General features: G+C 31.0%; 1 protein-coding gene across 1 annotated transcript in view; it reads right to left on the reverse strand.

Annotated features, from left to right (window-relative positions):
• The window catches only part of LOC145304262 (TWiK family of potassium channels protein 7-like), a 101,980-nt gene that overhangs the window by 17,078 nt on the left and 72,492 nt on the right, over nucleotides 1–12,410 (reverse strand). The window contains exons 8-10 of the mRNA XM_080146111.1: nucleotides 11,580–11,688; nucleotides 8,839–8,871; nucleotides 2,260–2,359 (exon numbers count right to left, since the gene is read on the reverse strand). Coding sequence (XP_080002237.1) covers nucleotides 2,260–2,359; nucleotides 8,839–8,871; nucleotides 11,580–11,688 — 242 coding nt within the window. The remainder of the gene's footprint in view (nucleotides 1–2,259; nucleotides 2,360–8,838; nucleotides 8,872–11,579; nucleotides 11,689–12,410) is intronic.

Below are 12,410 nucleotides of genomic sequence, written 5' to 3' on the forward strand. Positions count from 1 at the left end.
ATTGAAATAAATATTTGCAATAGTAAACTAAAGTAGTAGTGTAAAAGTTGACTTTAAAACTTAGAACATTTAAGAATAGAATATAAGAGCCGTAGTTAAGCAATTTTTAGCATAAATCACATAATATTAAGAAGAGAATTTAAGTAATATAGCTTAAAAAAAATTTACCATAGAATCTTGAAGTATAGAATACAGTAGTAGCAGAAATTTATATTAAACTATAGAAAAATATTGCTTGCGAAGAAGATATAAATTTATGTCATTTAAAACTAAATATACTTTTATGATAGAATAGATTTCATTTTCAATTTTATACAGAAAAAAATAAAACTTAATTATATAAAGAATGTTACCTTATTACAAAATATTCTAATATTTTTTATTTCATGATTCTATTAAAATTGTTCTGTGATGTAGGCCAAAAGTTTGCAAATTTACGATATCATAATATTTTTACACACGCAACCTAAATAAACTTTATTATTACATTCTATCAATATAATTTTAAAAAAAAAATAATATTTTTTATTTTCTTTTGAACTTTAATAAAATGTTTGTGTCTCCACCCAAACCGAACTTCTCACTACCTTACTTATAATAAAAAAAACTAATTTCAAGCCCTTGTGGACTCTGGAGGGCGCTACACCTTTTTCATATGGATTACTAACCCTGCGGAGATCTTCTGACATTTACTTTAACAAGTAACCTAACCAAAAATATGCAACAAAATAGAATGTTTATTTCGTGGTCCAGATGCCAAATAAGGGAAACCATACTATTATCAAATAGTATGGATGCACAACAATATATTACTATCAAAATATTACTTTAAATCTTAATTAGATTAAGCTCCCATAGATAAATATTCTAGAATTTCATTCATGTACAAACAATTGATTTAAATGATATAGTATTAATTCCATAGAATACATTGTAGGGCTCCTATAGAAAGAAAGGTACATAGAACACATAACAAGTACTAAAAGGTAACTTACCTCCTAAAAAGTAAATAAAAGGGTTTCCATAGAAAGAAAGAAGCATAGAACACATACCAAATACATATAATGGTAACATACCTCCCAAATAGTAAATAGAAGGGCTCCCATGGAAAAAAAGTTACATAGAACACATACCAAATACATATAATGGTAACTTACCTCCCAAATAGTAAATAGAAGAGCTTCCATAGAAAGAAAGATTCATAGAACACATACAAAGTACATATAAAAGGTAACTTACCTCCTGAATATTAAATAAAAGGGCTTCCATAGAAAGATAGAAACATAAAACACAAACCAAGTGCATATAAAGGTGACTTACCTCCCAAATAGTTAATAGAAGAGCTCCCATAGAAAGATAGAAACATAGAACACAAACCAAGTACATATAAAGTTAACTCCCAATTGGTAAATACTTAGAAGGGCTTCCATAAAAAGAAAGATACATAGAACACATAGCAAGTATATCAAAAGGTAACTTACTTATCGAACAGTAGAGAGAAAGCTCACATAGAAAATATATACATAGATACTTTGGTAAATACTTAGAAGGGCTTCCATAAAAAGAAAGATACATAGAACACAAACCAAGTAAATCTAAAGGTACTTATCTCCCAAATAGAAAATAGAAGGGCTCCCATAAAAATAAAGATACATAGAACACATACCAAGTACTTATAATAGGTAGCTTATCTCCCAAATAGTAAATAGAAGGGCACCCATGGAAAGAAAGATACATAGAACACAAACCAAGTACATCTAAAAGGTAACTTACCTCCCAAATAGTAAATAGAAGGGCTCCCATAGAAAGAAAGATTCATAGAACACATACCAATTAATTATAATAGGTAACTTACCTCCTCAATATTAAATAAAAGGGCTCCCATAGAAAGATAGAAACATAGAACACAAACCAAGTACATATAAAGGTAACTTATCTCCCAAATAGTATACAGAAATGCTTCCATAGAAAAAAAGAAGCATAGAACACAAACCAAGTACATATAAAGGTAACTTACCTCCCAATTAGTAAATAGAAGGGCTCCCAAAGAAAAAAAGAAGCATAGAACACAAACCAAGTACATATAAGGTAACTTACCTCCCAAATAGTAAATAGAAGGGCCCCCATAGAAAGAAAGTAACATAGAACACAAACCAAGTACATATAAAGGTAACTTATCTCCCAAATAGTAAACAGAAATGCTTCCATAGAAAAAAAGAAGCATAGAACACAAACCAAGTACATATAATGGTAACTTACCTCCCAAATAGTAAATAGAAGGGCTCCCATAGAAAGAAAGATACATAGAACTCCAACTACACCCAACCCCTTCATAATGGAAGCTTCTAAACCAGCATCCCTAAAATAGAAACAAAAAAAAATATTAGAAATAGATTTAAAACTTGACTTTTTTTCGCGACTGTAATCCTTATACTAAAGTAACAGGATGTTTGTGTGTTTGTACCGAAGGATCTCGCTATCCGCTGAACTGATCGGGTTCTCCTTAACAGGGTATCTTCTCATAGGTCCCGGAAAAGTTTATAACTATTTTGGGGGAGGGTACCACCACCCTCCCAAGAGAAATCACAATAAATCGAAATTTTTTTCTCTCGAAAAAAGACTCCTACGTAACATGGCACGGTATTGTAGAATATTGATAGAGACTCACGTAACATTGCAAGGTATCGTATTATTTAAAAAAAAAACATTTAAAGTGCCACTAGTGCGTAGTAACTAGTAGCCGCTAGTAACTAAAAATATTAATGAAATGTCTGTGCAGAGAATTCATTATTCTTATTTAATCATTGAGAAATCTCCTACTTAGTTTATCATAATTATGTAAATTTTAAACAGTTTAAAATGAACTTTGCTTTATGAAAATAAAATGTTTATCTTATTAGCTAAGCTACACTATAACCTGTAACCATTATCGAAACATTGTATCAATGACAATATATTTTTTGTTGATAATAAAACATAGCTTATAAACGTATAATGTATAATTAAAATATCCGATTTTTTATAGTACATGCCAATTTTTTTATCGTTTACTTAAATATAATCATTTTTAAAAACATATCATGATATTTTGCGTACATTTGATGAAATATGCATTTAGCTGATATGAAATGTGAGCTAAAATATCTCATGTTGTTAAATAAATTAATAACAAGAATAATAATAGATATTTATCTCATCGTTTTATAAACAGCTTTCTGCGGATATAAAAATGTACAATTATCCTTATAATAAAGAAACAGGATGTCTGCTTGTCTGTGTGTTTGTGTGTAGGTTTGTACCGAAGGATCTCGCTAACTACTGAACCGATAGGGTTCTCCTTTACAGGGTAGCTTCCTAAAGGTCCTGGGAAGGTTTATAACTATTTTGGAAGAGGGTATAACCACCCTCCCAATAGGAATCGCCCCAAGATAAAAAAAATCCCCGCTCAAATTTTTTTTCTTTTTCTTTTGCAATATATAAAATTTTTTTTTTAAAAATCAAATTCAACTACCCCCTTCTCAAGTGCCCCTAGAGGACTCTAGAGGCGTAGCCGCTAGTAAGATTAAAAGCCCCGATATGCCAAAAGCACGGGCTAATAAACTGGTTTGAATCTTATGACTGTGCATATTTATGATATAGTACGACGCTATACATAATTTTTCAGTATGGCTGGAACTGGTTCTAATCCACCAGATTCGAAGCGACACTGGAATAATAAATCGTCATACATGACGTACATACAAGTACAACCCATAGAAAATTATAGCTGCGCTTCTAAAAGTATGTTATTTCTACTAGTGTTATTTTTATAGCACTTTTCTGTCAAACATTTATAATTTGTCTGTTTATCTTTCACAAGATGCATATATACAAAAAAAGTGTTCAGTCAATTTCACAGATTTTTGGATGTTCTAAAAAGATTTTTTTCTAAATAAAAGATTAATAATCTTGTAGCCATAGCGCAAACAGCTTGATGTTTTTTTTCTATAATTAGGGTCGTACGTCCGTAACAGATAGCTTTTTTCGTTAATTTAGGCATGTTAGAATTGTTCTATCGATTTCAAACTTTACATGATGATTTCTGTAATAGTTAGGTACAATTTAGAAAGCGTAGCAACTCTATCATCGTTACCACAATGTCCGTACGTCCATTTTAAAATGTAAATTTATATTTTTTTAAAGCTATCTGATTTTTGTAGTACTGATTCTTATTACAATAAGGTATATATATTAAGAGATATAAGTTTTCCGGAATTGTAATGTAGGGAGTAGATTTGAAATCTGCATCCAATTTTAAGGATTTTTTATAAAATTTGTTTTTTGTATAATTCTTTATCTAAAAGCGGAAATACAAATTAAGTTAATTAATTTTGGCATCCGTGATTGGTGGATTTAAAAAATCTGCGCTCTGATTGGATGTCGTACATCATTCAACCAATTAGAGCGCAGGTAGTTTAAAATCCACCTATCCTATTGGTCAAAATTAATTAACTTCTTATGTATTTCCGCTTTTAGATAAAGAATTTTACAAAAAACAAATTTTTTAAAAAATCCTTAAAATTTGATGCAGATTTCAAATCTACTCCCTACATTAAAATTCCGGAAAACTTATATCTCTTAATATATATCCACGAGCGAATTATCTCTATAATCAAGTGCTAAAAATGTCAGTATGTCCTTAAACAGTGTTCTGTATTTAAAAAGTTTAAACAAATTTACGTATAATATTGTCAACACTTCTTTATTTACATTTTGTATATTCAGTTCTGACACTTTACAAGAGTTAATATTCGTCTGTCATTCTGTTTCAGAGCTTCGCTTTTATGGATGTTGTAATCCTTGTTGTCCATATGTTCTTCTTTGGCATACATAGGAAGTATAGAACAAAATCGTTTAATAAACTTTCTATCTAAAAGAACAGCTTTTTATCTGTATGCGTTTTTAAAAAGAGATATGCTAAAATATGTACAGTACATTGCTAGTTTATTATGTACAACCCAATAAAATTTCACTGAAGGTCCTTAAAGTTTTTAAGCCAACGAATTTAAACTTCGGGGACAAGAGGGATTAAAAGTCCAATTTACCCTCCCTCCCTATCTGATATAAGCATTGAATAAATATAATTAACTACATAAAAATTTGAAACTATGTCCCTTGCCCCTGAGTATTAGATCATAACTTCGAGGGTTTATAAACAATTTTCACATTAACATTCTACAAAATAAAAACTACGTTTAGAGTTTCTGCAGATTCATAAAAATCTACTTTATTTAGACAAAAAGATAATTATGTCCATAATATTAAGTATGTTAATTAATGAATGTTGAGATCCTTGTTCTTGTCATTAAGAACTTTATAATATAAACAAGACCGATAGCATGCAATATTCTAGTTAGAACAACTTATTAACATGTTTATTTTTTTCTATGATTCATTTAATAGCAAGAAAAAAAGGTGCTTTTCCTCAAAATGTAAAGAAACCCAAATTCATCATTTTTCTAATAAATTCAAATAAGAAAAAGAGGGTAACTTTTTTACTTTATGTCTTTCTACTGCAGCTAGCCCTAATCCTGCGGGGTGCTCTAACCCTAAGGGGCTACATTGCACCCAATATAACCTAACCCAACCTAGTCTAAGGTAAAATAATAAAACTTATCTCACTACTTAAATGATTAAAAACTAAGCGCCAAAAAGCAAAGACTATTTATATTTCAAATTTAAAAAGTATTAAAACTCCCCTCTCCTTTTATCATTGTTTTATTTAGGTGTGAATTTTCCGCTACTCCTTTACTTGAAACCTGCCTGGGCCCAATATGAAGCCTCCCTTTGTAATTAAGAAGACTTTATTCCACATTTGATCAAATAAAAATTATCTTTTTGTATAAATTAGCATAATTAAATTACTAAAATGACATGCAATGAGAGATAGTTTTATACACAATATTTTAAAAGTTAAAATAAATATCAATTATTTTTTTCTTGTCTGGTTTGGGGTTAGGGGTATTGATTTTAAGGTAAAACTCTTATATTAAGATCTAGACTGCCTAAAATTCAGAGAAGGACTGATTATCATAATAGGACCAAAAGTTTTATAATCCTTTGTTTACTCGTTGGTTAAAAATTTGTGTACTTTTATAAAATTTTAATTGGCTGGAGCACTAAGTTTAGTGTCCAAAAGTTTCAACTAATAGTTTTTTTCTACAAAAGTGGTAATTCATTTAGTATTAAGATCATACGTTACTTTATCGTTTTCTTATCCCTTTCTATCATAGCTAAAAACCTTATTTGAAAGGCCTTAAAATCGTGTATATTACTTTAAACGATAACTTTAGATAATTTTACTCTCCTCACCAATTTACCTATTCATAGAACCCAGACAAATAAGTATGAATTAGCTCGGCAGTAAAGTTTTGCTTTATGTCTTTGTTTATGCTCTGGAATGTAGGTTGTAACCTGTTAGACTGGTTCAAATTCAGGTTTTGATTTTTTCTTGAATTTAGGGTTTAACAGATTGGAAAGGTTAAAATTTAGTTTTTTCTCCTTATTTTCTTGACTATAGGTTTTAAAGGATTAGACTCGTTTAAATTTAGGTATTTTCATTCAGTAATAAGTTTGTAGTAGTAGGCTAGACTGGTTCTTATTTATGTTTTTGGTCATGTTCTTAAATTTAGGGTTTACCCTGATTAACCCCGCCCCCCATATTTTTTGGTTAGACTTTATCATTGCCATTACAAAATACCTCCAAAAATTTAAGTAGGGTTATTTCGCCCTGAAATGTTTTGGTTGGAGTATTAAACCCCAATATTTCTGAAACTCTCAAATAATTCCAGGGAGTTTATCTACCCCTTCCCCCCTGGCCCTCCCCCCTCCATGCATATTTCAACTACAGATAATTACTGCGCGAAATTTTACTCCCAACAATTATTGCCACTATTCTATCTAAATCTAAACCATTTGGGATTCTGTTGCTAAAAGATGTAAAAAAAATTTTTTAAGAACTAATTGTTGTAAATTGAACCATGCTGATAAAAATGTTTTATAACACGCATTTGTGTAGTAAACAATACATATAATCATTCTTTTATATAAACTCATTATACTAACTTTATAACAATTTTACCAGTTTCACATTTTTGTTGCAGAATTCAATTTAAAAAAAGATTTATTATTACTTGGATCTTACACCAGGTTTTCATGTTCTCTAAAAGAGTGAAACTTGCAGCAGGCTAAAAACAATAAACTAATAAACAGTTCCATGTTAGCAAGTTAAATTAACGATAATTTTCCCCTGTTATAATATCCAAGAAAATTCTAAAACCTTTAATTTAAATTAACATAAAATTAATGGTTTTATATAGGGATTTTATAAAATATAAAATATTAGAGTAAAACACTAGAGGGAGAAAGGGTTAAATAACTGCATTGCCCTATCGCAACCACCTTGTGCAACCTTTCTATTGGGTCATTGAAAATCAACCAATAGTATCGCTTATATTAACACAGCCAAGTAGCAGAAAATAATTTAGAAGCAGACGAAGATGGAGAAATTAAGAAGCTCCAGAGCTGCGTCGACAAGATGTACAGGTACATCTGGAGCAGCAAGGTCAAGCCCCCCTTAATCCAGATGCACGAGATGGGGGTTAACATGCAGGATATCAGAACAGAGCTAGGCATTGGTTCTATCAGGGTCAAGATAGAAAAGAGATGTCTGGAAAGATTAGGTCACCTGATGCGGATGGACGACAACAGACTTGTCAAATGTGTAACACTAGGATGGTTAGAAGATCTAGAGAACGAGCCGAAAGTGCCAGGAAAAAAGAGAAAGACGGTCTTATTTTATAAGAAATTGGTCAGAGAAGCAGGCTTAGATTACACCAAGATTGGAGCTATGACAAGAGACAGAAAAGAGTGGAAAAAATGTGTCAAGAAAAGGATTAAACACCTTTATGATTGGGACAAGAAGAAAGGAAAGAAAAGTCAAGGACCAACCACAAACAGAAACCAAGAGCTTAGAGTAGAACTAGTCAACAAATGTGATGAATGCGGCAAGATATGTAAGAGTAGAGGAGGTCTGATCACACATATCAAGCGCACACATGAAATTTCAAACCAAAAAGTAACTTTCACCTGTGATATATGCAACCAAGTCTTCCAGTATGAGTCAAGCATAATGAATCACAAAAAGAACTGCCAAGGAACTACGACAGAATCACGCAACCTCAGGAAATGTTCTTTGTGTCTTAAGACAATAACTACTGCCAATTTTGCACGACATCAAAGAACATGTAGGGCCAGGAATAATCAGGAACCACAACCTGTTAGAGTAGAAGGCACGGCAAGAGTATATAAGTCCAGAAATAAGCCGTGCAGCATATGTGGAAAAATTCTCTCAGCAACAAATATGGCTAGACACCAAACCAAATGTATCCAAGCAAGGGAGGCGGAGCTCTGACGGAGCTGAAAGCCTTTGATGATGATGAAGGGAGGTAGTTGTATGTATATTGTGTATACATCTATACTATATATCTGTTGATAAAATAATGCAATGGACGCTAATTTTACATATGAGGATGAACATTTTAAAAATCACCCCTTGTGTTGATTAAAATTATTGGTTGAAAAGTTTGTGCACTTCTTGTTGTAACCAACCAATCAAGACTTAATAAATATAACAAAAGTTTTAAGCCGACAAATGAGAAAACGTACTTATATAACTTTGCGACTTTACAGTGCAATGTTCCCGTCCTCCCAATTTTTAACTGTCATAGCGTTACAGACGGATGGACTGGACAGACATAATAAATCATTGAGAAGCTATGTAACTAAAATAATACTTACGCAAAATCATCTTCATCTTCTGCTCCTTCCACTCTGAAAATAGAATAATACTTTTAATTATTGTTTCGAAAGAAAGGTTCCAATCAATTTAAACTTTAATTATAAGCGGATTTTTTTAACCAAAGAGTTTGTTGTCTGTTGGACGTTACTTCACCTAATGATAAATGACTAATGATAGGCCAGTATATATTTTACCATTGGTCAATTACAACGCAAACTGGCCTAACATTGGTCATTGGTATTATATGACGTCATTTTTTATTTGGCACTGTAAGCTGCTTTTAATGAATATAATTAATATTTTCTTTGCAGACTTAATGAGATGTAATATAATGGATAATTTACTCAAACAATTAGTTTTAATTAACTTTTGCATCATTTTAAATAAAATCATTTTCGTACAGGTTGATGTTAAAAACAAGGATGATGATATCCATAAGAAAAAAAGCAAATTAATATTAGACATTTTGCTTAAATTCAAGCTTTCAAGCATAATTTGACAGTCAGACTGACATGGAGAGTTATTAAGTAGATGTTCATTGGTCAGAAATATCTTCACAAATTTTACACATGTAAATTGACTATTTTTAAAGCGTAGCTTTTATATAATTAGGGTCCGTCCGTCCGTTCGTCGGTAACGGTTACCTCTTTTTATTAATTTAGACAAGTTAGAATTCTCCTATAATTTTCAAACTTTGCATGATCATTCATTTAACAAATGGGTACGATTTAGAATGCGTAGCAATTCTATTGTCGTTGATTTTTAACCTTTTTGACAATAATATTTCATGTGATGTAATTATCCTATTCATTTGATTTTTGGAATACTGATTTCTAGAAGAACAAAGTACAGTGTTATAATCAAGTTCTATAATTGTTAGTATGTTCTTAAACAGTATCATGTATTTTAGCAATTTCCAACAAATTTACATACAATTTTATTTATACTTTTATATTCTGCTAATTCAGTTCTGACACTCTACAATTGTTAACGTTCATTTCTCCTTCCTTTTTATTTTAGAGCTTTGCTTTTATTGATGTTATCATCCTTGTTACCACTGATTTTTTAATTTTTCACGTGGGTAATATGATATTGACCAAAACAAATTAATATTATTGGCACATAATAGTTTTTGTTCTGTTACCCTATCCCTGTCCCTAGCTTTTATGATGACCTTTGTGATAGTTTACATGACATAAATATAATATTGTAAGTAAATATTGGTTCTTCTCAAGTCCTCTATACTTTCAATGTATCTTAACATATCACTAGTTTTAAAACTCTAAAAAATTAAATGAGAAAAAATAATTTTCAATTGAATCCTGATTATATAGTAACAGGATGTCTCTTTGTTTGTACTGAAGGATCTCGCTAGAGGGTAGCTTCTCATAGGTCCTGGGAAGGCTTATAATTATTTTCAGGGAGGGTACCACCACCCTCCCAAGAGTTTTTGAAAAGCCATAAGAAAAAAATCCTCCCGACCCCCATTTTTTTTCTTCTAAATTTATCTTTTTAAAACTAAAATTAAAGATGGGGCTGATTGAATCCCCCCTCCCCCCAAAGAATAAGTGCCCCTCTTTTTAAATATAAAATAAAAAATGTATAGTCGAAATCACCCCCCCTCTCCTTCCCAATCAGGTGCCCCTATAGGCCTTACCCTCTGAAGGCTTAACACATACTCTGAGTAATGATTTCTAGCTCGATATGGCAATATGTTAAAAGATAAGGATCTCTATAATCAAGTCTTAAATTGTAAGTCTGACCGTATTTAAGTAATTTTTGTTCAAACTTCTGAATATTGACTGCTTTTATTCTTTATATTAATCAATGTCTGTATGATTTAGTGAGCCTTGCTTTTTGAGATGTTGTCATCCTTGTGTTTTTTTTGTTGAGACTGAATTTTGCAGTGAATAGTTTATATGGATGAGATAGAATATTTGACATACTTCAAATATGTTTACTTAAATTCAAGAATAAAAGTATAGGATGGTAATTGATATTTTTCATTATCAATTACCAAAAAGATTTTATATCATAAGTGATTTCAAAATTAATATTTTCTGTACACTAAATATTTTAATATTGTAATATTTATTTCATAGAGGCATTTTTTTATTTGGGGGGGGGGATAAAATTTGAATATCCAATATTTTGAGAGTGCCTACGGGGGGGGGTGATCACCCCTTTACCCCCCCACCCCTTGGACGTCTATGTACACAGTACACACCTATCCTCTGTATTATATTAATAAATCAAAACATTAAATGATTTGTTGAAGTCAAAGTGAGGTTTAATTATAAACAACAATAACCTAATTTTCTGCCAGCATATAATTGGTATTTTATTTATTATGTGTGAGGAAAAAAGGGAATTTTTATTATTGCAACTAGTATAACAAAATATAGATGGAATCCAACATATCTTAAATATTAAGAAATTAAAAAGGATACTATCAGTAAAAGAGGCATACAAAGAGTTTGAAAAAGTCAAGAACAATAAATTTACAGGTAGCGAACAGCTGGAATAAATGCGAGTAAAAAACGCCACGAGATGATAGTGAATTACTTGGTTATCTAAGATTATTTGCTAGAATTTTTAAGTTAATTATAACGATGTGCCAATGTAATATTAAAGCTCAACTGTTTGGAAGTTTAGCAGCATTTAATTTTTTTAAATGTTCATTTTTAGCAACATGTTACTGAGAATTCTAAACACATTAAAGTTCAAATGTAAAACTTACTTTGGTTTAATAATTCTAAGTTTTTCTCCCCATCTTTTGATTCTGTCCTTGTTATTTTTCCAGGCAAGCTCCAGACCTCCAGCAAATAGGGAACCAACATCCGCCAAAACTGAAATAGATATATGCTTATCAATTTTATGTTTAGATGCAGGTGCAAAAACTTTGAATTAAACTTTTGCGATGGGCGGGTTATAAATACTGTTATACAAATTTTGGCCTCGGAATTCATAAACTCCCTATGTTTAATTGAGAAGTTGTTCTGCCCCACTACACCCACATCATGTAACATTCCGCGAAAGAAAGTAAAAAATAAGAGGGATTGCAATACAACATTATACGTTTATATAATATAGTAGTTTTTATTTACATGTTTTAACAAGATGAAATGTAGCTCTTTCATTTTCAGACGCATATAGAATAGAGGATAGAAATTAGTTATGATAGAGTAGCTGCACTCCAAATCTAATTTATAGTCACATAATATTTGTAATAATATTGGCGCAGGTCATATTTTTATAGATTTACATATTTTTCAAGTGGACTTATTCACCACCTCCGACCAAGCGTTTACAAGCCTTTTCCAAAACAAGACTAAGATGGATTCTTTAAAAAAAATAGGGTCGCTGCCTCACCAAAATTGTTTTTGTAAAAATCCTCCAACACCACATAAAAAATCAACAAAAATGATGAAGAGTTATTAACATCAGATTTTTTTTTGTAGATTTTAGAGGATTTTTCACGAAAACAATTTTTAAGAATCTACCTCTAGTTATTATACAGAATAGATAAAGTAAGGGTACATTTATGACATCGTTAATGAAATCGAGGCTA

This window comes from Acartia tonsa, chromosome 13 (assembly GCF_053477335.1).
Source record: "Acartia tonsa isolate MP-2025a chromosome 13, ASM5347733v1, whole genome shotgun sequence".
In the NCBI taxonomy this organism is placed as follows: domain Eukaryota; kingdom Metazoa; phylum Arthropoda; class Copepoda; order Calanoida; family Acartiidae; genus Acartia; species Acartia tonsa.